This window comes from Mobula hypostoma, chromosome 9 (assembly GCF_963921235.1).
Source record: "Mobula hypostoma chromosome 9, sMobHyp1.1, whole genome shotgun sequence".
NCBI lineage: Eukaryota > Metazoa > Chordata > Chondrichthyes > Myliobatiformes > Myliobatidae > Mobula > Mobula hypostoma.
Window position 1 is genome coordinate 106,981,794 of NC_086105.1, and position 27,197 is coordinate 107,008,990.

Consider the following 27,197-nt stretch of genomic DNA (forward strand, 5'->3'; position numbering starts at 1 on the left):
CCTAATATTCAGCCTAATATTATACTGCCTAAATCCTTCTCCAAATTAAGTCCTCGTTATTCTGCCTTCATGATCTCCTTTTTTCCAGTTCATTAAGTTTCGAATGATCACTCTCAAAACCCTTTGCAGATTGCACCTTCCCATCCCAAACCCCAGCCTAACACAATATTTTTGCAAGGCCTCATAAATTTGTATCTTCTTCCATGCTATATGATCCTGCAATTCTGGCTTTCAGCTAATATAATTCTAAACATGTTCTCTGTTTTCTGTTACACACCCTCCATCTTTACCTGCTAATCCATGTTTCATTGAGCTCACTGTCCGCCCCCCCCCCCCCCGCCCCCCGGGCCCTTTAAAAGATTCACTTTTCATTTCCTTCTTTTACTTTAAAAAAGAAATCTGGACACTGCTGGCTTTAGAGTCATTTCATAAATGCAAGACATTATTACGTTTGCGAAGTCTCTTAACTTATTTCCTTACAAGACTTGCAGAACTACTTTTCTTCAGGGTATAAACTAATAGCTTGAATGGAGAATAGAGTCATTGAAAAGCAGCAATGAATATCACAGACTATGGTTATACCTAAAGGAGCAATATTTTCACCAGATATATTATCATTCATTTTAAATTCATAAAATAGTCATCTAAAAATTGCTAAAAAAAGCTCCAATGACTAACTCACTGTTACAGTCATAAACCAAGTTTACCATTGCGTACAACTACATCAAAGGAGTTTTAAAGTATATATGTAAAAGTGACACTTTCAGATGCCTACGTGTATAATAAAGTTGAGCTTGTCCTCAAAAGTCATTTTATGTTCTTTACAAACTCTGTAGCACATTACTGCTAAAAACTGCATGTCCCTACAGTTAAACATTAATCTGTTTGATGTAATTTGGATCAGAATCAAAACTCGAGAGGCACTTTCTGAAAACTAAATGAAAATGGAATAAAAAATTGAAAACCTTCTCAGGAAAACGTTCTCATTTACTAAAAACAGGTTAAAACTTGGATTAAATTACAAGCAGAATATATTTTTTAAAAATCTTGTATAAACACACACACACAAAGATGGTGTAGATTTCAGAAGTAACATGCCTTTGTGAGGAACATTCTGAACTTGGTTTCTATGAGCTCTGCATGCAGTTCTTTGTCATTTCAGATTCCCAAGAGTTGTGTAAACATTAGTTTTTATCACAAGTTCTTCTCAATAAACATGTAATAACTGGTGACAGTATCATAAATGGTGTATGACTTCTAGTAATTTAACTCACTTTTAGAAGTACTTTTCTCAGAGTTTATTTTGTCATTCCTCATGTTGGATGAGACTGTAAGAAGTTCATCAAGTGTGATATGAGTCAAAGAAAAATTTATGCTTACAGAGCAAACCCAATGCAGGATTATATTTGTAGCAATAATTCTAATTTGTCTGCAATTACTGTAGTGCAATAATTAACTCTGCCTAGACTAACTAGTGAGATCACACTAACACAATGTTCAATTTTGGTAGTCATAGACAAAATATACATGCTTTGGAAGAAAAATAAAACTGTAAAAGCTGATTCAAAATCCATGAATTAGTAAAACTCAGACTGTTAGTGTTTGAAGTCAGCAGTGTGCAAGGATTTCACTGAGAATTAAGAATACTGAAGGTGCTAATTTCACTATAGTACGGTAAGGTGCTAGTTGTGTGTAAAATTGTTTCAACTATAACTACAGCAGTTCAAACAATATTGCCAATGCATTGGGACATTTTAAAACATTGCAATTGTAGCCTTCAGCACATCCTGCAGGTTAGACTGTGATAGAGACACAGTTCTTTTCCTGTGTTAATTTCTAAGTTGTTGACTCAACCTGGGGTCATGGACCCCTCAGTTAATGGTAGGGGTCCATGGCATAAAAAGGTTTGGGAACCCCTACTGTCACATATCCCATGATTTATATACATTGTGAGTATTTCTGTTGAGACTGATGTATTTTCCATCAACTTCAACTGTCTTAGAACAATATGGTAAGAATAGGTGCAATTGAGTGATTGGGTCATAGGATAGCTTAGGGCCAAAGACAGGTAAGACCAATTAGATTAAATAAAGGAAGCAGGTCTCCATGGTTTGCAACCATAGCTGAACTATCTGAGTATTTACCATTTTAAGTGAATTTGACGGGTTACTCGCAAAGCAGTTTAGAAGATTGTAAATCAGATATCTGAAACTGCACAAAGGGAATATTGTTACCCTATCATCTGCTCTAGTGAAGAATTTATTTACAGGATGAAATCACAGGGAGTTGGGCTTGCTTGATGCTCCCACTTACATGTATACCTTTTTTTGTTCACCTTCCCTCTACCTAATTTGTTAATGAGCTAAAAACAAGAGATTCTGCAAATGCTGGAAACCTTGAGTAACACACACAAAATGCTGGAGAAACTCAGCAAGTCAGGCAGCATCTGTGGAGGGTAATAAACCATCCTGACATGTCAGTCCGTCGCCTTCTCTACAGGTTGGAGGAGCAGCACCTCATATTCCACATGGCTAGCCTCCAACCTGACAGTGTGAACATCAATTTCTCTAATTTCCATCAAGCTCTAACCATCCACCTTCTTCTGTACTTCTCTTTTCCTAGTCACCATTCTGGTTCCCCTCTCACCCCTTCTCTTCTCCTCTCCTGCCCATCACCTCCGATGCCTCTCCTCTTTCTTCATAGTCCACTGTCCTCTATGAGATTCTTCAGCACTTTACCTCTTCCTCCTATCACCTTCCAGCATCTTATTTCAGCCCTTCCTCCCTGCCCCCATTCTGTTCCCTTCCTTTCCAGTCTTGATGAAGGGTCTGTCTGAAACATTGACTGTTTATTCCCTTCCATAGATGCCCCCTGACTTACTGAGTTCCTCCAGCATTTTATGTGTGTTACTAACGAGCTATCAGCTCTACCTGCATTTGTTTTCTAAATTGTTAAAACATTTCAGTGGGTATATCTGATTAAGAAACTAATTATTCTGACGTGCCAAACCAGAATGGGTTTCTTGTCACAAAGGGGCACTTTACTATCTGGACTTCAAGCATAATTGCATTACGAAGAAACTGACTAATTATAACTGACTCTGTAATTGCTTCTGATAATAGCTCTGGAGCATAGTTGTTCTGGATAATAACTATACTTGAACAATGATTTTGTTGTGCAGTCATTGTCCAAATCAGAGGTATTGCATAAATTTGAATACTATAATTTCTGAAAGGACTTGTTGCAGCAGGTAGCGATATATATATTTTTTTTACATATTTCTGTATATAGTGATTATGTTCTTCATTGAAGGCTGACTTTCCACAATGTCCACATTATCTAACCAGATATTTTGCACTTGGCCTTTTAGGCCAAATTGTGATATGTGTGGACCAGTCATTTTTCAGAACATAAAATGAGTTTCACAAATCAATAGCTTATAGCACATTATACCAACCGGATTTAGGTACATGATAATCAGTGATCAAAAGTCTTTCATTTGCATATCATTCTTTGATATCCTGTTCTACTCCTGGACGAATATCATTATCTGTCGAATTGCTGCAAAACAAGTAAGCAGTTGAATCAGAGGAGACGACAGATGCTGGAATCTATTGCAACAAACAAGATGCTGAAGAAACTCAGTGGATCAAGCAGCATCCGTGAAGGGAAGTGCAAGTTGATGTTTCAGATTGACACCCTTCACCTGGGTCCGGTTGGGACTAGTATGAAGACTGGTACAGGTGGGCTGGGACCAGGATTACACTGTGGAAGAGTCAGGTACTGTGATCACATTTCTAATGGTAGACGGCCAATATATGTATTGTAACAAAACTCACATAGGGAGTGGTGGGCAGCTTATACAATATAAAATAAAGACCTAGCAAGTTCCCTGTATTCACACAGGTTTTGCCACACCTAGCACAATGGACTCCTCCTGGAACCGCGGTAATTATGAATTTTGCAAATTGTGACCTTTGGACCTATTTATTGCCACTAGGTAACTAATGTGTGCTGCTCAAATTGAGGGCATCAGCTCATGTAGGAAATACGCGTGGAAATAACATTTGCATTAGGGTGAATTACTACAGCAATATGTTCAATGTGCTTGTCAAGCGTGCTCTTCGTCATCACTTGTGTATCCAAACATCGAAACCAAATTAATTAATTGATGACTGAAAAGAAGTTTTGTTGTTTCATTTGGTGGGGCCTTGTGCCCATATATATGCCCTTTAAAACCTACAAAATTTCTTTTAGCCTCCAGGTACTATTAAAAACCATACACAAATTTCTAAGGCACCTCCTTCTAAAGTCATGTAAAAAAACACACAACAAAAAAAAAGTCACCCTTTGTGGCTACAGCAGCTTATTGACATTCTATAACACTCGTTACTTTTTGTTCTTCTTTAAATCAGGCATGCTCTGGTGACTCACCAGGGTGCACTGGACAGATGACAGTTCAACTCCTGACAAGTGAATTCCAGACTGACTATAATTACTGCTTGCACACAATTGGTTCTAGAGCTTGTACATTGACATGACTTTTTTTATATAAACAATTGTTATGTGAAATAGAGCTTGTATATTACTGTCATCTCATAGTCATATGTGATCCACAAACAAGTCAGTGCTGTCTATTTCGATCAAGTTTTATTATGTACTGCTATCAAGTGACAATAATTCTGTCTTGGCCTTATTGGCTATTGCATTGTACAAAAGGTCCTCAGAATCCCAAAGACTAAGACAACTTAACTTCTTCATATCTAAAATAAAATTGTTGAAGACTTGTTTTGTATGTCAAATAATTTTACCCATTTGATCATGCCATTTGAACAATTTTGCAAATCTATTATCTGAACACAAGAGACACTGTTTGATCTTTATTTTTTGTTTGGTACTGTAAGATGGTTTCAGTTTGCACTCCTTTACAGCTTTTCTTCCTTTGAAACTCCGAATCCTCAATCTTCAATAAAATAAATAAGGCTTTTAAGCTCAATGTTTAGGAAACAAATCAATTCCTTTGAAACAATATTTCTCTTGTTATATATACCCCTATAAATACATAGTACCATTCCTGTCCACCATGTGGCTGATTGCATTGTGTAAACGCAAAACATTTTAGCAAAAATAAGATTCTCTGCTGATGGCATGAAGACATACCGAGATCTGTTAGCAGCAATTGCATCATATCTGGAACCATACTGACATTTAAGGTAGGTGACCACTCATTCTCTAAGGTGCTTTAACTACAGCTGTTGTTGCTCTCATCCATTTATATTCCCTCCAAAATAGCATGATGTACATATGTGGGAAACTTACCCTCCACGTCTTTATATTGCTAAGCTCTCGCCTCGAATCTGGTCCAGACCAATGAAATGAAAGCTCCCACTATCAATGCACTTTTAAGATTTCGTGACATGTCTCTGCTAGATACATAATTTAAATTTCCAATTAGACTATAATTTGATTATGGGTCAGGACAACTTCTATGTCTGAATTCTCCTTATGGAGAAAATAATTATAAAGGACAAGAATGTGGGCTGTAGGAAGGATGAGCAGCTGAACTGTGCCTTTGTGGTTCAGGGAGCTATTCAAGAAGGGGGAGAGAAATGCAGTTGTAAATGGGGATAGTATAGGCAAAGGAATAGAAACCATTCTTTGTCACAAAGATCAAGAATCCCGATGGCTCTTTTGTCAGCCTGCTGCCTGGGTTTGTGACATCTCATTTGACCTGCACAGGAAATTGGAGTGGGAAGGGAAAGATCAAGATCAACTTCATAGGAAGAACAAAGTAAGCGGTTCTGCTGAGAGAATCTGAGCAATTAGGGACCAAATTAAATGCAGGACTAAAAAGATAATAATCTTTGGATCATTACCCAAGCCACCTAAAAATTAGCACAGGGTAAACAGAATCAGAGAGTTAAGTGTGTGGCACAAAGATTGGTATGGGAGAAGTGGTTTTGAATTTGTGGGACAGTGGCATTAGTATTGGGGAAGGAGGGAGCTGTTCCGATGGGATGGGCACCACATGAACCATGCAGGGACCAGGGTCCTGGCAACTCTCATAACCAGGATTGGGTTCTAAAATACATCATTGTGGAGTGGGTTTAAAAGCCTGGAAAAGTATGGATGAAGGAGAGTGCAGGGGAGATTACTGAAGTCTCCAGAATAAAGATTAAAATAAAAAGTTTACAAAGGATCAGAATTTAACTTCAGGAAACACGTTGAGACAAAATTGAAAAGGGTGGTGAATACATCACTGAATGTGTTATATTTGAATGCACACAGTATACAAAATAAGGCAAATGATCCTGAGCGCAGTTAGAGATTGGCAGGTATAACAGTGGCCATTGGAGAGTTATGGTTGTAAGAAGATGGGGCGCCACAACAGTGTAACGGTTAGCATGACGCTAATTACAGCTTAGGGCATCGGAATTTGGAGTTCATTTCTGGTGTCCTCTGTAAGCAAGTTTGTATATTCCTTCTCTGGTTTCCTCCTACAGTCCAAAGACGTCCCAGTTAATATGTTAACTGGTCATTGTAAATCAGGCTAGGGTTAAAATGGATGGGTGCTGGGCAGTATGGCTCAGTGAGCCAGAGGGCTGATGCCATCCTGTACCTCTAAATATATAAATAAATACCAGAACAAGGATCTTAAAATCCATGGATACACATTGTATCACAAGGACTGGCAAGTGGGAAAAGAGGACAGTGTGGTTTTGTAGGTAAAAAAACAGAATCAAATTCTTAGAAAAAACTGTTATCGGGTCATAAGTTGTAGAATCCTTTAGCTAGAGTTAAGAAATTGTAAGGGTAAAAAAAAACGCTGAAGGGAGTTACATATACTGCTCCGAACTGTAGCCAGGGCGTGGGACTTAAATTACAATGCAAGATAGAAAAGAAGAAAAGAGAAATGTTACGATGACCATGGAAGATTTCAAAATGTAGGTAGATTTGAAAAATTAGGCTGTTGTTGGATCTTAAGGTCAGGAATTTGCAGAATGCCTATGAGATGGCTTTTAGAGCAGCTTATGGTCGAGCTCACAAGGGAAAAGACAATTCCAGATTGAGTGTTGTGTAGTGAAGCAGATTTGATTTCGGAGCTTAAGATAAAGGAACTCTTAGTAGACAACAATAGTAATATGAAAGAATTCACCCTGAAGTTTGAGAGGGAGAAGCTAAAATCAGATGTATCAGTATTACAGTTGAGTAAAGGTAACTACAGAGGCAGGAGAGAGGAACTGCCCAAAGTTGATTGGAAGGACACACTGGTAGAGATGACAGTACAATAGCAATGGCTGGGGGTTCCAGGAGTAACTGGAAGATGCAGGACAAGTGCAGCCCAAGGAAAGGAATTCTAATGGGAGAATGAGGCAACTGTGACTGACAAGGGAAGTCAAAGACAGCATAAAAGGAAAAGAGAGGGCATACAATATAGCAAAAAGTTAGAGGATTGGGAAGCATTTAAAAAATAATAGAAGGCAATTAAAAAACAAGGAGAGAAAAGATGAAACATGAAGGTAAGCTAATAATATAGAAGATATCCGAAGTTTTATCAGCTATACAAAAAATGAAAAAGAGGCAAGAGTGGATAATGGACTGCAGGAAAATGATGCTGAGGAGGCAGTAATGGGGACAAGGAAATGACTCTCAAAGTATTTTGTGTCATTCTTCTCCATGGAAGACACCAGTAGAAGCCAGAAATTCAAGAGTGTCATGGAGCAGAAGTGATTTCTAAGATGATACTTGGTAACCTGGAAGGTTTGAAGATAGATCAGTCATAAGGCTTAAGAGATGTGGAGGAATTAGTAGTAATCTTTGAAGGATCACTAGATTCTGGAATGGCTCTGGAGGAACAGAAAACTGCAAATGTCACTCAACTCTGTGAAGAGAGTGAGGAAAAAGACAGGAAATTAAAGGCCAGTTAGCCTGACTTCAGTAGTTGGTGAGATGTTGGAGTCCATTATTACAGATGAGGTATCGGGGTATTTGGAGCCCAAAGTTAGCATGTTTTCTTCAGGGGAAATCTTGCCTGACAAATCTTTTTGAATGTTTTTGAGGCAGGCAGGCTAGGCAAAGGAGAATCAGTGGATGTTGTTTACTTGGTTTTCAGAATGCCTTAGACAAGATGCCTCACATAAGGTTGCTAAGCAAGAGCCCATGGTACTACAGGAAAAATACGAGCATGGACAGAAGATTGAAACTAATTTCCCCAGGGATCAATAAAGTATGACTATCACTATGAAAAGCTATAAATTATATTAAGAAATGCGATATTGAGATTCATTTCCTTGCAAATATTTACAGGTAAATAAGAAAATGCAATAGAATTTATGAAAGCCTCTCAATAATAAAGACTGGCAATAAGCAAAGTGCAAAAGAGATATTGAGCAACTAACAAAAATGTAAATAAATAATACTGAGAACATGAGTTGTAGAATCCTTGAAAGTCAGTCTATAGGCTGTGAAATCAGTTCAGGGTTGAGGTGACTGAAGTTACCCACTCTTGTTCAGGAGCCTGATGCTTTTATCTGTTTCTGAACCTAGTTGTGTGGTACCTCATGCCTGATGATAGTACAAGATGAGTACATGGCCTGGATAATGTAATGGGGTCATTGATGGTGGATGCTGCTTTCTTATCCCAGCACTCCTTGTAAATGTGCTCACTGATGGACTGGGCTGTATTCATCACTTTTGTAGATCTTGGCATTTGTGTTTCCATACCAGGCCAGTCAGGACTCTCTCCACTTTGCATCTATAGAAATTTGTCAAAGTTTTAGACAACATGCCATATCTATGCGAACTTCCAAGAAAGTAGAGGTACTGCCCTGCCATCTTTGTGGTGGTACTTATCTGCTGGTCCCCAGACAGATCCTCTAATAAGATAACACCAAGACCTTCTGCACCTCTGATCTCCTAATGATAATAAAAGCAAGTACAGAATGATGAGACTTTAAAACATTTTTCAGACTACATTTGGAGTACTATGAGCAGTTTTAAGTCCCATATCTAAGAAAGGATGTGCCAATATTGGGACGAGCCAGAGGGTCCTCATGAGAATGATCCCAAGAATGAAAGGGTTAATGTATTAGGAGAATTTGATGGCTCTTGGCTTGTACTTGCTGGAGTTTATGAGGGGGGCTATCATTGAATCCTACCGAATATTGAAAGGTCGAGCTAGAGTGGATGTGGAGAGGATGTTTCCAATAGTGGGAGAGTCTTAGACCAGAGGGCACAGCCTCAGAATAGAAGAACATCCCTTTAGGACAGAGATGAAGAAGAATTTCTTAATGAATCTACGGAATCCATTGCCACAGATGGCTGGAGGTCAAGTCACTGGGTACATCTAGAGCAGAGTTTGATATATTTTGATTAGTCAGGGCATCAAAAATTATGGGAAGAATGTAGGAGAATGGAGTGGAGGGAAAATAAATTAGTCATGATCAAATAACAGAGCAGACTTGATGGCTTAATTCTGTTCCTATGTCTAATGGTCTAACTATAAGCTAGGTAACTTCAAACACAATTCCAAAGGAACTTAGTGGCTCATTGGGTGAATATGCATATAGGAGTGTGTAATCACATTGGCATCATAACTGAACTCCTTCCAATTATGATTAGCATCATAATTGAGCCTTTGCATGCAACAGCCTTTTCTTGGCATTCTGCAAAACTGCACTATTTGATTAGAGTCTACTTGCGCCTGTTTATTTTGCTTCATCAGAACTTTGGATTGAAGTTCAATCCCCAAGTGTATTCAATGCAGTTGTCCAACCTTCACTGAATGCTGATCGGCAAGACAAAGGTGAAATGAAAGAACACTGACCAAATGAAGAAAACAATGTGCCACAACAAGACGTCAATGAGTAGGGAAGTCCAGCACATTCCAAGTGAAAGATAGAAAATCGGTAAACAGGATGCTCTATTGCACGCGAAGATCAAAAAACAAAGCCCTGTCTTCCAGCTTACCATTGCTTACTAAAAGTCCACAGTGAGGCTGGCATTTTAAAGAATGAACTAAGGTTCCTACTTTTGCATTACTATAACCAAAAATGCAACTATCAAAGGAGCAGGCCATGTTGTACAAGTTAAAACATTAACAATTATTTTAAAACTATTGTTTTTGAGAAGGTAGTGAACTTGCATTTCCCATCACATCTCAAAACTTCATAGCCAAAGCACATTTGCAATTGCAGAGCTTTGATGAGGTTGATTTTAAATTGGAAAAATTAACAATTAATATCCAGGTTACTGTGGTAGGATAATGAAACCACAGGCTACACCCAGCACAGAACCACTAAATATGTACTTCCAATAATTTAAGTAATGTCTGTGGTTATGATGAAACAGCTGCAGCCAATTACTCATTTACTTATTGAGATAAGAGTGTGAAGTAGGCCTTTCCAGCCCAATTTCACGCTAGCCATGGGACAAATTATAAAAGCCAATTAACCTATCAGTTGGTATGTCTTTGAACTGTGGGAAGAAACTGGAGCACCCGGAGGAAACCCACACAGTCATGGGGAGAACAAACAACTCCTTACAGACGACAGCAGGAATTAAACCTGGGTCGCTGGTACCGTAAAGCATTATGCTGACCACTACACTATCGTGCCGCCCTATACCAAGACATTCAGTATCATAAGTATATGTTGACAACTTTAAAGGTTGCTATAACCAAGGCCTGTTTCTATCATCATCAAATTGCAAATTAAAAATTGCAATTTTAAACTAATTTTAAGATATCAGTAATCGACAGTTTACAGTTCAGCATAATTCTATTGCTATCTGCTCTACTCAATCTACACCCACGACTGTGTGGCTAGGCATAGTTCAAATGCCAGCAACAACCTTGCACTCAATGTCAGCAAGACCAAAGAGCTGATTGTGGACTTCAGGAAAGGTAAGATGAGGGAACACAATCAAATCCTCAGTGGAGTCAGAAGTGGAGAGATTGAGCAATTCCAAGTTCCTGGGTGTCAATATCTCTGAGGAATTAACCTGAATGCAATATTTTGATGCAGCTATAAAGGCGGCTATATTTCATTAGGAGTTCAAGGAGATTTGGTATGTCACCTAAAACACTTGGAAACTTCTACAAATGTACCATGGAGAGCAGTCGGACTGGCTGCATCACTGTTGGGTATTGGGGTTGGGGGGGGTGGGTGCAGATAGGCTACTGCACAAGATGCAAGTACATTGCAAAAACTTGTAAAGTTAATCAGCTTCATCATGGGTACTAGCCTCCGTAGTATCCTAGCAATCCTCAAGGAACGGTGCCTTACGAAGGCTGCGTCCCCACCACCCAGGACACGCCCCCTTCTCATTGCTACCGTCAGGAAGGAGGTACCGCCTGAAGACACACACCCGGCGATTCAGAAACAGCTTTTTCCCCTCTGCCATCCAATTTCTAAATGAATATTGAACTCATGAGCACTATTTCAGTTTTTCTTTGCACTACTTATTTTAACTATTTAATTGACACATATATACATATACACTTAATGTAACTCAGTTTCTCCCCTCTATATTTATCATATATTTCATTGCTCTGCTGCCATAAAATTAACAAATTTCACAAAATATGCCAGGGATATTAAAGCTGATTCTGATTACATCCACTCAATAACTTGAAGGACAAATATCCTATCAACAAGGCTCAAATGAGCAGGACTGTTTAATAATGAAGTGAAGCATTACAAGTATTGCCCATTTATTTTCACTAGATTTTACTATGATATTTTTCACTATCACTTATAAATCCCATAACTACCAGCATTGTTGCTTTCTATTGGATATCACATGACAAGTCTTTACCAAATAAACAGTAATACAGATCATTTAGAACAAATTTTAGCTTACATATTTACAGATTCAAACTTCTTCAATATTTGTTACTTGGTTTGACCTAATATTCTGCAGAGGCAACCCGTGTTATGACTGTTAAGATAGCAGAAATTTGCCCTGACAGAATTCACAAATTACAGCAAAAACTTGAGATACTGAATAAACATTGCTCTCACAGAATTGATGTGAATGAAGAAAATAAATAAACAATTTACTTTTAATGTGCATTTCTTGGCACGTACACAAGATACAAACTCACATTGCAGGAAACTGACCATTTTCTGAAAACACAAACCTCCCTCCTTATCCTACCCCCAACTGGCTTGACGATCGCCTTTAGCAATTTTGAATGACAAACATATTTTACAACAGCAAACATACTCAAAGCTTAAAACTAAAAATAGGTTTTCTGTGTTACTTCTGGAGGGAAAATCTGTAAGAACTGAAATACAAGCAACAAATGTAAAATGTCCAATGATAGTACGACAAGGCCTTTCACGATTTCTTGGCTTTTAAATGACATATCTGAATTAACATCCTGTTCTGACCCAAACTATAGCAGATCACTAATGCACCATGTACCTTCACATACAAAATTATCCATGAAGCTTACATAAAGCAATTGTGTGCAATGTGTACCAATACAGACATAGCAGATGTTGTTTTAAATTTGATATAATACTTTTACAAAGACCAATTCACCGTTTGCAAAGTCCAGCATTATGCTTGTAACTCAAAGTATGCTGGATTTGTGTAGTAACCAACTCAGGAGATAAATAAAAAACACATCCAGAATAAATCTTTTCGCTTCTTGCTGCAGCTCAGCTACTTCCTATGCTTTGGGGATGTCAAACATGCAAAGGCTCCTGTACTTCTGTAAAAGTTCATTCTTGGTGCGAACCTGATCACGTAAGTTTTGAAGTTGCTGCTGCTGCTGCTCAGGGCTAACATCAATCCCAGGCATTGATGAAACTACTTCTCTGGTATCCTGCAGCTTGGTCTTGAGTTTATTGAGCTCTTGGTGCACCTCTTGACTGTCTTTATCCATGCTACATTCAACAATAGGGAAAAAACAATTGTGTACAATTTTCAATATTTACAAAAAATGTTTAATCCTTTAATTTTTGACCACAGCTCAATAATTTGGCTGATTACGAACCGATTTTAATATCAATTTAGCAATCGTCAAATCTTGACCAAGATGTTTCAGCCAATCACAATATCACATGAAATTAGCACAAGATTTGCTGTTAGCAATCTTTATCCATATTTTAATACAAGTAACAAAGGGAGACATTCAAGATAATGCAGGATGATAAAATGTAAACTAGTGCTATGGATCTAATTTAAATTGGTAACAAATGATGCTCAATTTGTAGCTTGTGCCAAAATATCTTTGAGGGGTATTGCTGAAACAGGTCAACCCTGGTATCCAGAGATTTGAAATAAAAGGGATTTTTTTGCTCTTGATCATTATCAGTGGTCATTAGCAAAGAGAACATGATAGCAACATCCAACTAGGCCCTGCTGTAGTGAACTTCCCCAACATCCAATGAAATGAACTCTAAGAGTAATTGCCACCTTTTGTTAAAGATCAAAGTAACTTTTTAAAAGAAAAAAAGTCTAAATAGATATGATTCACAGATCAAAGTTTTTTTTAAATCACAGTACACAGATATTACCACACAAGATAGTAAAATAGTGAGATTTAATTTCTTCCAAGCATAAGAAAACTATGCAAAGATGATTAGGACACATATTACTTAAAATAATTGAAAACTTGTGTTTTAGATATAATATGTCAGACTCTTATTTATTGACTATAACTCTGCCTTCAGCACCAAAATTCAAAAAGAAACTCATCTCCAAATTCTGAGTCCTGGAACTCTGGACCCTCCTCTGTAACTGGATCCTTACTTCCTGACCACAATCATTAAAGATAGGCAACATCACCTCCTCTATAACAACTCTCAACACCGGTGCCCACTACGCTGTGTTCTTAGCCTTCAACTATACCCTCACAACCATGGTAACTGTATTCATTATAAGTTCGCAAATAACACCACAACTATGCACCAGATCCTAAACAATAATGGCAAGAGAACAGGAAGGTGATTCAGTGAATGTAGAGTAACTATTCCACAGTTATTAATTAACCTCTTGCACAGACCTGTATTACGTAAAGACATGAATTTGTCCTCCCAATTACATTGGCGTAGTCTTTGCACTGTAATGTCCAGCAGCATCTTTTCTGTAATAGCAATGTTATATTCTGCATTGCTTTCTTTTTAATAACCCAGTATAATTATGTAGTTGCAAGAAGAGGTTTGTGAACATTCTGCAATTACCTGTTTTTTGTATTAATTATTCATAAAGTATGGTCTGATTTTCATCCAAGTCACAATAATAGACAAACACAATCTGCCTAAACTAATAACACATAAACACTTGTACTTCTTCTCGTCAATACTGAGTATACCATTTAAACAATCACAGTCTAGGTTCAAAAGAGTATGTGAGCCTCTGGGGTAATGCCTTCTACAACAGCTGTATGGAGTCGGGTGTTCCAATCAAAGAGATGAAATTGGAGGTGTGGGTTGCAGAGGTGCCCCGCCGTATAAAAAAGACACACCAAGAGCTCAATGTGCAATGCTGAAGGAGATGATAAAGAACCCAAGAGTAACAGCAAAAGGCCTGCAGTGATCTCTAGAATTTGCTATAGTCTCTGTTCATGTGTCCATTATATGAGAAACATTGAACAAGAATGGTGTTCATGGAAGGAAACCACTGCTCTCCAAAGAAAACATTGCTGCACGTTTAAATTTTGCAAAAGACCACCGGGATGTTCCACAACACTTCTGGGACAACGTTCTGTGGACAGACAAGATAAAAGTTGAACTTTTTGGCAGAAATGCACACCACAGTGTTTGGAGGGAAAAGGGTACTGCACACCAACACCAAAACCTCATCCCAACTTTGAGCATGGTAGAAGAAGCATCATGGTTTCGGGCAGCTTTGCTGCCTCAGAGCCTGGACAGCTTGCATTCATTGAGGGAACAATGAATTCAAAATTGAATCAAGACATTTTACAGGAAAATATCAGGGTAGCTGTTCGTCACCTGAAGCTTAGTAGAAGCTGGATGATGCAACAGGACAATGATCTGAAACACAAGAGTAAATCAACAACAGAATGGTTTAAAAAGAAGAAAATTTGTGTTTTGGAATGACAGAGTCAAAATCCAGACGTTAAGCCAATTGAGATGCTGTGGCATGACCTGAAGAAGGCTGTTTATGCAAGGTATCCCAGAAATATTGATAAACTGAATCAGTTTTGTATGGAGCAACAGTCTAAAATTTCTCCTCGCCGTTGTGCAAGTCTGATCAGCAGCTACAGGAAACTTTGGGTGGAGGCTATCGCTGCTAAAGGAGGTTCTACCAGTTAGTAAATACAAGGGTTCACATACTTTTTCCAGCCTGAACTGCAAATGAATAACTAATGTGTTCAATAAAGACATGAAAAGTACAATTACTTGTGTGTTATTAGTTTAGGCAGATTGTGTTTGTCTATTATTGTGGCTTGGATGATGATCAGATCACGTTATGAGTAATTAATGTAGAAAACCAAGTAAACCAGAAAACTGGGGCGCATGCTGATGACTGGCTCCATTTCGCCGATTAAAACGACGAGGGAGATTGAAGTGAGTGTAGAGGGTGAGCGCCAACTGCCTGTCTTTGACCAGTTGCCCTGCACCGGAAAGGGAAGCGTCTGTGGCTGCACCTGGAGATGTGTCCAGGATTTTTTCTGCATTTTTGGATGTGAATTTTGGACCACAGACTCTATTTTTCAGTCTCATAGTTTTTATGTTCTGTGCTTTCTCAACCGATCTCATTTTTTTTGTGTGGGGAGGGGGATTTGGGGGTTGATATGACTGATCTGTCTTGTTCATCTTTTGTGCAAGAGAAAGGATTTTGGGGGTCAAAATGCCTGATTCGTTTTGCTATTTTTTTTAATGCAGGAGGAATTTTGGGGTTGTTTTTGCCTGATGCCACTTGATTTGTTTTTTTTTACACGAGGAGGGATTTGGGGGTCAATGTGCCTGCTCTGTTTTGCTTGGTTTTTGTGCAGGAGGGGTGATTTGGGGGTTGGTGTGCTTGTTCCGTTTTTTTTTGTTTTTTTTTGCAGGGAGATGGGATTTGGGAGTTTAATGATCATGCTGCCTTTCTTTTCTTTCTTGGTTTCATGGCTACCCGGAGAATAGAAGAATTTCAGAGTAGTATACTTTAACAATAAATAACCTTTGAACCTTAATTGCAAAGGTTTCACGAACTTTTTCTTGCAACTGTATATGATCTGTCTGTGGCATGTAAAACCAAAGCTTACCAGCTCCAATAAAAGAGGAGAAAATGCAGAGCCCCTTAAAAACCACTGCATTAGGTTCAAGCAGTATCTCATCATCTTTCATTCTGTAGTTGAGAGTACCCATGTTGTAAACATTTAATATTTTCAATTGCCTGAGCAGCATATATTTTGGGGATGGTGTGGTCTGGAAAATCAAACCTCCTTGGAACAGAAGAATCCAAGAAAGTAACTGATAGAACTTCTTAGATTTACAATATCTGTATGTCTGTGTCTGTTTGGGGTTAAGGGACAATGTGTGTGGGTGGAAGGGAGGAACAGGGCTTTTTTTCCTGTTATTGTTTTATTGTTGTGTTCTGTATTATTTTGCTCTGTGTCGTTCTGCTGAGCATTGTGGGCATGCTATGTTGGTGCCAGAGTGTGCCCCCAGCACACCCTCAGTCAGTGACCAATGTTAGTCGTTAACACAGACGACACAATTCACTGTATGTTTCAATGCATACATGATAAATGAACTTAAATCTTGAATTTCTAGAGTGCACTGATGGAAACTGCTCCCATGGACAGAAATTTAAGAACCAGGGTGGCTAGAGGAAGAGGATTAGCAAATTAACCGTGAGGTGTGGAAAAACCCTTCTTGTTTTATAGGTAACAGGTGATTACGACCTAGAATGTACTACAGGAAAATAGTAGACAATACTTTTTTGATTCGGAGCAGGAAGGCTGTGGCTGGACAGCTAAGGATTTCTGGAGTGAAGGCAGTTTTGCTACTCGGGGTAAAAGGGAGGCAAGACTGCGCAGGCACATGATGTCAGCCAGTAGAGCGGGAAAAGTTTAAAAAGGCAAGGAATCTTCAGCAGTTTTTGATTTGGAGCAGGAAGGCTGTGAGTGAACAGCTAAGGATTTCCAGAGTGAAGGCAGTTTTACTACTTGGGGTAAAAGAGAGGCAAGACTGCGCAGGCACATGACGTCAGCCAGTAGAGCGGGAAAAGTTTAAAAAGAAGACTGCCATGTCCAGCGGGCAGCAGAGTGATAGGGCTTTGGCGGTAACGTGGCGAGGTAGGTTTACCGGTGTTAATTGCAGAAAGGAAGTAGTATATGTGTGAGGCTGGTTTTCTGTGCTCGGTGTCAGATGTGGGAGGCCCTGAGGTCTCCCAGCCTCACGGCGGCCATACCTGCACCAGGTGTGTCGAGCTGCAGCTCCTAAGGGACCGAGTTAGGGAACTGGAGATGCAACTCGATGACCTTTGTCTGGTCGGGGAGAATGAGGAGGTGATAGAAAGGAGTTATAGGCAGGTGGTCACACCGGGGCCATGGAAGACAGACAAGTGGGTAACAGTCAGGAGAGGGAAGGGGAAGAGTCAGGTACTAGAGAGTACCCCTGGGGCTGTACCCCTTGACAATAAGTACTCCTGTTTGAGTACTGTTAGGGGGGAGCAACAGTGGCCCTGCCTCTGGCATAGAGTCCGGCCCTGTGCCTCAGAAGGGTAGGGAAAGGAAGAGGAAGTCAGTAGTGATAGGGGACTCTATAGTTAGGGGGTCAGACAGGCAATTCTGTGGACGCAGGAAAGAAACACAGATGGTAGTATGCCTCCCAGGTGCCATGGTCCAGGATGTCTCAGGTCGCATCCAAGATATCCTGCAGTGGGAGGGAGAACAGCCAGAGGTCATAGTACATATTGGTACCAATGACATAGGTAGGAAAAGGGAAGAGATCCTGAAAAAAAGACTATATGGAGTTAGGAAGGAAGTTGAGAAGCAGGACTGCAAAGGTAGTACTCTCGGGATTACTGCCTGTGCCATGCAACAGTGAGTATAGGAATAGAGTGAGGTGGAGGATAAATGCGTGGTTGAGGGATTCGAGCAGGGGGCAGGGGGCAGGGATTCCGATTTCTGGCTCATTGGGACCTCTTTTGGGGCAGGTGTGACCTGTACAAAAAGGACAGGTTGCACTTGAATCCCAGGGGGATTAATTTCCTGGTGGGGAGGTTTGCTAAGGCTGCTGGGGAGAGTTTAAACTATAATTGTTGGGGGGTGGGAACCAAACTGAAGAGACTGGGGAAGAGGCAGTTGGCTCACAAATAGAGAAAGCTTGGAGACAGTGTGTGAGGGAGGATAGACAGGTGATAGAGAAGGGACGCGCTCAGATGCACGGTTTGAGATGTGTCTATTTTAACGCAAGGAGTATTGTGAACAAAGCGGATGAGCTTAAGATCAGTACTTGGAGCTATGATGTGGTGGCCATTACAGAGGCTTGGATGGCTCAGGGACAGGAATGGTTACTTCAAGTGCCGGGTTTTCGATGTTTCAGAAAGGACAGGGAGCGAGGCAAAAGAGGTGGGGGCGTAGCACTGTTGATTGGAGATAGTGTCACAGCTGCAGAAAAAGTAAATGTCATGGAGGGATTGTCTACAGAGTCTCTGTGGGTGGAGGTTAGAAACAGGAAGGGGTCAATAACTTTACTGGGTGTTTTTTATAGGCCACCCAATAGTAACAGGGATATGGAGGAGCAGATAGGGAAACAGATCCTGGAAATGTGTAATAATAACAGAGTTGTCGTGATGGGAGATTTAATTTCCCAAATATCGATTGGCATCTCCCTAGAGCAAGGTGTTTAGATGGGGTGGAGTTTGTTAGGTGGGTTCAGGAAGGTTTCTTGACACAACATGTAGATAAGCCTACAAGAAGAGAGACTGTACTTGATTTGGTATTGGGAAATGAACCTGGTCAGGTGTCAGATCTCACAGTGGGAGAGCATTTTGGAGACAGCGATCATAATTCTATCTCCTTTACAATAGCATTGGAAAGAGATAGGAACAGACAAGTTAGAAAAGCGTTTAATTAGAGTAAGGAGAATTATGAGGCTATCAGGCGGGAAACTGGAAGCTTAAATTGGGAACAGATGTTCTCAGGGAAAGGTACGGAAGAAATGTGGCGAATATTCAGGGAATATTTGTGTGGAGTTCTGCATAGGTACATTTCAATAAGACAGGGAAGTTATGGTAGGGTACAGGAATCATGGTTGTACAATGGCTGTAATAAATCTAGTCAAGAAGAAGCTTACAAAAGGTTCAGAGAGTTAGGTAATATTAGGGATCTGGAAGATTATAAGGCTAACAGGAAGGAGCTTAAAAAGGAAATTAAGAGAGCAAGAAGCGGCCATGAGAAGGCCTTGGTGGGCAGGATTAAGGAAAACCCCAAGGCATTCTACAAGTATGTGAAGAGCAAGAGGATAAGACGTGAAAGAATAGGACCTAATAAGTGTGACAGTGGGAAAATGTGTATGGAACCAGAGGAAATAGCAGGGGTACTTAATGAATACTTTACTTCAGTACTCACTATGGAAAAGGATCTTGGTGATTGTTGTGCCGCCTTGCAGCAGACTGAAAAGCTTGAGAGGATGTACTGGAGCTTTTGGAAAGCATCAAGTTGGATAAGTCACTGGGACCGGATGAGATGTACCCCAGGTTACTGTGGGAGGCAAGGGAGGAGATTGCCGAGCCTCTGGCGATGATCTTTGCATCATCAATGGGGACAGGAGAGGTTCCGGAAGATTGGAGGGTTGCGGATGTTGTTTCTTTATTCAAGGAAGGGAGTAGAGATAGCCCAGGAAATTATAGACCAATGAGTCTTACTTCAGCGGTTGGTAAGTTGATGGAGAAGATCCTGAGAGGCAGGATTTATGAACATTTGGAGAGGTATAATATGATTAGGAATAGTCAGCAGGGCGTGCCTTACGAGCCTGATTGAATTTTTTGAGGATGTGACTAAACACATTGATGAAAGAAGAGTAGTAGATGTAGTGTATATGGATTTCAGCAAAGCATTTGATAAGGTACCCTGTGCCGGCTTACTGAGAAAGTAAGGAGGCATGGGATCCAAGGGGACATTGCTTTGTGGATCCAGAATGGCTTGCCCACAGAAGGCAAAGAGTGGTTGTAGACGGGTCATATTCTGCATGGAGGTCAGTCACCAGTGGTGTGCCTCAGGGGTCTGTTCTGGGACCCTTACTCATCGTGATTTTTATAAATGACCTGGATGAGGAAGTGGAGGGATGGGTTTGTAAGTTTGCCGATGACACAAAGGTTGGGGGTGTTGTGGATAGTGTGGAGGGCTGTCAGAGGTTACAGCGGGACATTGATAGGATGCAAAACTGGGCTGAGAAGTGGCAGATGGAGTTCAACCCAGATAAGTGTGAAGTGGTTCATTTTGGTAGGTCAAATATGATTGCAGAATATAGTATTAATGGTAAGACTCTTGGCAGTGTGGAGGATCAGAGGGATCTTGGGATCCGAGTCCATAGGACGCTCAAAGCAGCTGCACAGGTTGACGCTGTGGTTAAAAAGGCATACAGTGTATTGGCCTTCATTAATCGTGGAATTGAATTTAGGAGCTGAGAGGTAATGTTGCAGCTATATAGGACCTTGATCAGACCACACTTGGAGTACTGTGCTCAGTTCTGGTCGCCTCACTACAGGGAAGATGTGGAAGCCATAGAAAGGGTGCAGAGGAGATTTACAAGGATGTTGCCTGGATTGGGGAGTATGCCTTACAAAAACAGGTTGAGTGAACTAGGCCTTTTCTCCTTGGAGCGACGAAGGATGAGAGGTGACCTGATAGAGGTGTGTAAGATGATGAGAGGCATTGATCGTGTGGATAGTCAAGAGGCTTTTTCCCAGGGCTGAAATGGTTGCCACAAGAGGACACAGGTTTAAGGTGCTGGGGAGTAGGTACAGAGGTGATGTCAGGGGCAAGTTTTTTACTCAGAGAGTAGTAAGTACATGGAATGTGCTGCCAGCATCGGAGGTGGAGGTGGATGCAACAGGGTCTTTTAAAAGACTTTTGGATATGTACATGGAGCTTAGAAAAATAGAGGGCTATGGGAAAGTCTAGTAATTTCTAAGGTAGGTTTCGCAAAACTTGGTGGGCCGAAGGGCCTGTACTATGCTGCAGGTTTTCTATGTTTCTATGTAGACATATTTAGTCACGACATTCACAAAGGTGATGTACAAACGTTTGTACTTTAAGAGAAAATGTTGACAAGGCTATAGGAAAGGACTGGAGAGATGGATGGTTAAAAACGAACCCGATGAGTAAAATGGATTCCTTCTCCACAATTTCTGCAATTCTGTTTTCAAACCTTCAATAGCTTATATTTAGTATTCTTGTCCAAGCCCTTGGCATGGATATATAGACAACAAAATTAAATCTCTCTTTCTCACTTTTTCAAGTTCTTCTGAAGTGATCAGCTATCCTTAACCTTGATGAAACAAGCCCCCAATATTTTCCTCAATCTTTCTTATTATAATCCTTTGCACCTCACCTCCAAAAAAAAAACTTCCAGTGGGAACAGTACTAATTTTCAAAACTATTTTGGGATACCATTCAACCTTTAGTAATAACACTTAAGAACAAAAGTTAGCCAAACCTCAGTAGTCAGGCTTTTAGACAACATTGTAGACCAATTTTTATGTTTGAGTACGCTCACACACTGAGCTCCAAGGCAACATAACCCGTGCAATAAAGCAACTGACAGGATGGAAAGCGGCCAGAGCGTGAGTGGGCCAGTGAAGGAGTGGAGCTTTGAGGCTTTGACTCGAGAGGCTTCGACGAGAAGAGGCGGAGGACAAGCTAGCTCGCAGTTAGTTTTTACAATGTCCCCTGAGACGGTGATGTGCCTCTCATGTGAGGTGTGGCAGTCTTGGGGGAACGCCCCTCTCCTGCAGAGTCACATCTGCCAGAAGTGCATACGGCTGGGCGATCTGGAAGACCGTGTAAGGAATCTGGAGCAGCAGCTGGATGACCTTCGACTCATAAGGGAGGATGAGGCAGTCATAGATGAGAGCTACAGGGAGGTAGTCACACCTAGGCTGTCGGATGCAGGTCGTTGGGTGACAGTCAGAGGGGGGAAAGCGAAGGTGAGCAGACAGGTAGTGCAGAGCACCCCTGTAGCCATTTCCCTGAATACTAAGTTTACCGTCCTGGATACTGTTGGTGGGGACGACCGACCAGGTGTGAGCCATGGTGGCAGGGCCTCCGGCACTGAGTCTGACCCTCTGGTGCAGAAAGGTGGGACAGAGAAGAGGAGAGCTGTCGTCATTGGAGACTCTATAGTCAGGGGAGCAGACAGGAGATTTTGTGGACGTGAGAAGGACACCCGCATGGTTTGTTGCCTCCCGGGTGCCAGGGTCCGGGATGTCTCTGACCGGGTGCACGACCTCCTGGTACGAGAGGGAAAGCAACCAGAAGTCGTGATACATGTTGGGACCAACGACATAGGCAGGAAGAGGGATGAGGTCCTGAAGTGTGAGTTTCGGGAATTAGGCAGAAGGCTGAAGAACAGGACCTCAAGGGTGACGTTCTCAGGATTGCTGCCAGTGCTACGTGACAGTGATGGTAAGAATTGGAGGAGATGGCAGTTGAATGCGTGGCTGAGGAGTTGGTGCAGGGAGCAGGATTTTAGATTTTTAGATCATTGGGATCTCTTCTGGGGAAGGTGGGACCTGCACAAATTGGATGGGTTGCATCTGAACTCGAGGGGGAGCAATATCCTTGCAGGTAGGTTTGCCAGTGTGGTTCGGAAGGGTTTAAACTAATTTGTGAGGGGGATGGGACCCAAAGCGATAGAGCAGTGAAAGAAGTGCATGGAGTAAAGCCAGATCTAACATACAGAGAGGGTTTGAGGAAAGAGAAGCAGAATAAACGGTGTAAAGACAGTAAGGTAGAAGGGCTGAAATGTGTGTACCTCAATGCAAGAAGCATCAGGAACAATGGTGATGAACTGAGAGCTTGGATACATACATGGAATTATGATGTAGTGGCCATTACAGAGACTTGGCTGGCACCAGGGCAGGAATGGATTCTCAATATTCCTGGATTTCAGTGCTTTAAGAGGGATAGGGAGGTCGGAAAATGGGGAGGAGGGGTAGCATTACTGGTCAGGGATACTATTACAGCTACAGAAAGGGTGGGTAATGTAGCAGGATCCTCTTTTGAGTCAATATGGTTGGAAATCAGGAACAGGAAGTGAGCAGTTACTCTACTGGGGGTATTCTATAGGCCTCCTGGTAGCAGCAGAGATACAGAGGAACAGATTGGGAGGCAGATTTTGGAAAGGTGCAAAAATAACAGGGTTGTTATCATGGGTGACTTTAACTTCCCTAATATTGATTGACACCTGATTAGTTCCAAGGGTTTAGATGGGGCAGAATTTGTTAAGTGTGTCCAGGATGGATTCCTGTCACAGTATGTGGACAGGCCGACCAGGGGGAATGCCATACTAGATCTAGTACTAGGTAATGAAGTGGGTCAGGTCACAGATCTCTCAGTGGGTGAGCATCCAGGGAACAGTGACCACCACTCCCTGGCCTTTATAATTATCATGGAAAAGGATAGAATCAAAGAGGACTGGAAAATTTTTAATTGGGGAAAGGCAAATTATGAGGCTATAAGGCTAGAACTTGTGGGTGTGAACTGGGATGATGTTTTTGCAGGGAAATGTACTATGGACATGTGGTCAATGTTTAGAGATCTCCTGCGGGATGTAAGGGATAAATTTGTCCCGGTGAGGAAGATAAAGAATGGTAGGGTGAAGGAACCATGGGTGACAAGTGAGGTGGAAAATCTAGGCAGGAGGAAGAAGGCAGCATACATGAGGTTTAGGAAGCAAGGATCAGATGGGTCTATTGAGGAATATAGGGAAGCAAGAAAGGAGCTTAAGAAGGGGCTGAGAAGAGCAAGAAGGGGGAATGAGAAGGCCTTGGTGAGTAGGGTAAAGGAAAACACCAAGGCATTCTTCAATTATGTGAAGAAAAAAAGGATGACAGGAGCGAAGGTAGGACCGATTAGAGATAAAGGTGGGAAGATGTGCCTGGAGGTTGTGGAAGTGAGCGAGGTCCTCAATGAATACTTCTCTTCGGTATTCACCAATGAGAGGGAACTTGATGACGGTGAGGACAATATGAGTGAGGTTGATGTTCTGGAGCATGTTGATATTAAGGGAGAGGAGGTGTTGGAGTTGTTAAAATACATTACGACAGATAAGTCCCTGGGGCCTGACGGAATATTCCCCAGGCTGCTCCACGAGGCGAGAGAAGAGATTGCTGAGCCTCTGGCTAGGATCTTTATGTCCTCGTTGTCCACGGGAATGGTACCGGAGGATTGGAGGGAGGCGAATGTTGTTCCCTTGTTGAAAAAAGGTAGTAGGGATAGTCCGGGTAATTATAGACCAGTGAGCCTTACGTCTGTGGTGGGAAAGCTATTGGAAAAGATTCTTAGAGATAGGATCTATAGGCATTTAGAGAATCATGGTCTGATCAGGGACAGTCAGCATGGCTTTGTGAAGGGCAGATCGTGTCTACAAGCCTGATAGAGTTCTTTGAGGAGGTGACCAGGCATATAGATGAGGGTAGTGCAATGGATGTGATCTATATGGATTTTAGTAAGGCATTTGACAAGGTTCCACATGGTAGGCTTATTCAGAAAGTTAGAAGGCATGGGATCCAGGGAAGTTTGGCCAGGTGGATTCAGAATTGGCTTGTCTGCAGAAGGCAGAGGGTGGTGCTGGAGGGAGTACATTCAGATTGGAGGATTGTGACTAGTGGTGTCCCACAAGGATCGGTTCTGGGACCTCTACTTTTCGTGATTTTTATTAACGACCTGCATGTTGGGGTAAAAGGGTGGGTTGGCAAGTTTGCAGATGACACAAAGGTTGGTGGTGTTGTAGATAGTGTAGAGGATTGTCAAAGATTGCAGAGAGACATTGATAGGATGCAGAAGTGGGCTGAGAAGTGGCAGATGGAGTTCAACCCGGAGAAGTGTGAGGTGGTACACTTTGGAAGGACAAACTCCAAGGCAGAGTACAAAGTAAATGGCAGGATACTTGGTAGTGTGGAGGAGCAGAGGGATCTCGAGGTACATGTCCACAGATCCCTGAAAGTTGCCTCACAGGTGGATAGGGCAGTTAAGAAAGCTTATGGGGTGTTAGCTTTCATAAGTTGAGGGATAGAGTTTAAGACTCGCGATGTAATGATGCAGCTCTATAAAACTCTGGTTAGGCCACACTTGGAGTATTCTGTCCAGTTCTGGTCACCTCACTATAGGAAGGATGTGGAAGCATTGGAAAGGGTACAGAGATTTACCAGGATGCTGCCTGGTTTAGAAAGTATGCATTATGATCAGAGATTAAGGGAGCTAGGGCTTTACTCTTTGGAGAGAAGGAGGATGAGAAGAGACATGATAGAGGTGTACAAGATAATAAGAGGAATAGATAGAGTGGATAGCCAGCGCCTCTTCCCCAGGGCACCACTGCTCAATACAAGAGGACATGGCTTTGAGGTAAGGGGTGGGAAGTTCAAGGGGGATATTAGAGGAAGGTTTTTTACTCAGAGAGTAGTTGGTGCGTGGAATGCACTGCCTGAGTCAGTGGTGGAGGCAGATACACTAGTGAAGTTTAAGAGACTACTAGACAGGTATATGGAGGAATCTAAGGTGGGGGCTTATATGGGAGGCAGGGTTTGAGGGTCGGCACAACATTGTGGGCTGAAGGGCCTGTACTGTGCTGTACTATTCTCTGTTCCTTACACTGAAAAACTATAAACAGCTATCCGTCAGCCACCTCCTGCTTCATCTATGGAAGCAAGTGCACGTCCCACATTGGCCTCATTAATCACCTCTGAACCCACAAAACTAGAGTGGGCAGAAGTCATTCCATCTCCCAAAGGAATAGTTAAGAACCAACTGCCTCCAAGTTCTATTTTTCTTCCTTTTCAACCATCCCCTTAACTTGAATGACATTGAAAATTCATGGATCTCTGGTTCATCCTGTTTTCTTTGCAAACGTTCACTACTCCGGCACTAACCACAATAGACCACAAGCAACTGCAGATGCTGCAATATGGAACATACGAGAGAAATCAGATCAGGCAGCATGTGTGGAGGTATACAGGGCGTGGAGCAATAACTCAATGCTGGGCCTAAACTCGAAACGTCTACAATCCCTGAGCCTTCATTGATGCTGCCCGAGTTTCCCCAACAATTCGTTTTGTCTAATGGAGTTCCTGCATGGGTCTAAAGGCACATCGCTACCCCTTCCAGTAACAAACAAACACATCCCGTAGCCCCCACTTCTCCTCCCCTGGTCTCCGTATCACCTCCACCCCGGGAGCGGAATCAGGCCAATAACATCGTGTTCCCACGGAGAAAGGCACGGGTATTTGCAAATGTAACGCTGTCCCCGGGAAGTCACGCAAACCTAGTTCGCAGAGTTACCATTTAATAATGTCGTGAACAACAGGCAGGAAGGAGCAGTCCTCCAGGTTGATCTTCGTCTCTACCGCCGCCATCACGCCGAACCTCCAGCAGCCGCGTCATCAACAGTGGCCGAGGCGAAAGTCATAGACCGTATTCAGCATGCGTCTTCTGTGACGTCACTTCCGAGGTTGAGCGCTTTTCTACAAACTGAGATTCCAGTCACACACAAGAAAGTTGTAATTTGTTCTGATTATTTTTGGGTTTTGTCTAATATTAAAATAGAAGTAGGTCATATTTGCTACTGGAAGCTCTTCAAACTTTATTTCATATTCGAAGTATTGTTTTACATACAAGAAAAATCTGCAGATGCTAGAAATGTAAGCAGAACACACAGAATGCTGGAGGAACTCACTCAGCAGGCCAGGCAGCATCTACAGAAAAGAGTACAGTCGACGTTCCGTCAGGACTGGTAAAAAATGAGTTAGAGTAAGAAAGTGGGGATGGGGGAGGAAGAACCAAAAGGTGATAGGTGAAACCGGAAGGGGAGGGGTGGAAGAGTGAAGTAAAGAGCTGGGAAATTGGTGAAAGATTAAAGTCTGGAGAAGAGGGAATCTGATAGGAGAGGACAGAAGACCATGGAAGAAAGGGAAGGGGGAGGAGCACCAGAGGGAGGTGATAGGCAGGTAAGGAGATAAAGTGAGAGAGGTAAATGGGAATAGGAGATGGTGAGGGGGGCATTATT

The 27,197-nt window shown here is 41.6% G+C and overlaps 1 protein-coding gene across 1 annotated transcript; it reads right to left on the reverse strand.

The window, feature by feature from the left end:
• Nucleotides 1-11,511: 11,511 nt before the first annotated feature.
• Nucleotides 11,512-26,601, reverse strand: med9 (mediator complex subunit 9). Its single transcript, XM_063057420.1, has 2 exons — nt 26,474-26,601; nt 11,512-12,896 (listed from the first exon to the last, which is right to left on the reverse strand). Exons 1-2 carry the CDS (start codon nt 26,545-26,547, stop codon nt 12,680-12,682), a joined length of 291 nt encoding a protein of 96 aa, XP_062913490.1. The 5' UTR covers nt 26,548-26,601; the 3' UTR covers nt 11,512-12,679.
• Between the last annotated feature and the right edge of the window lie 596 nt (nt 26,602-27,197).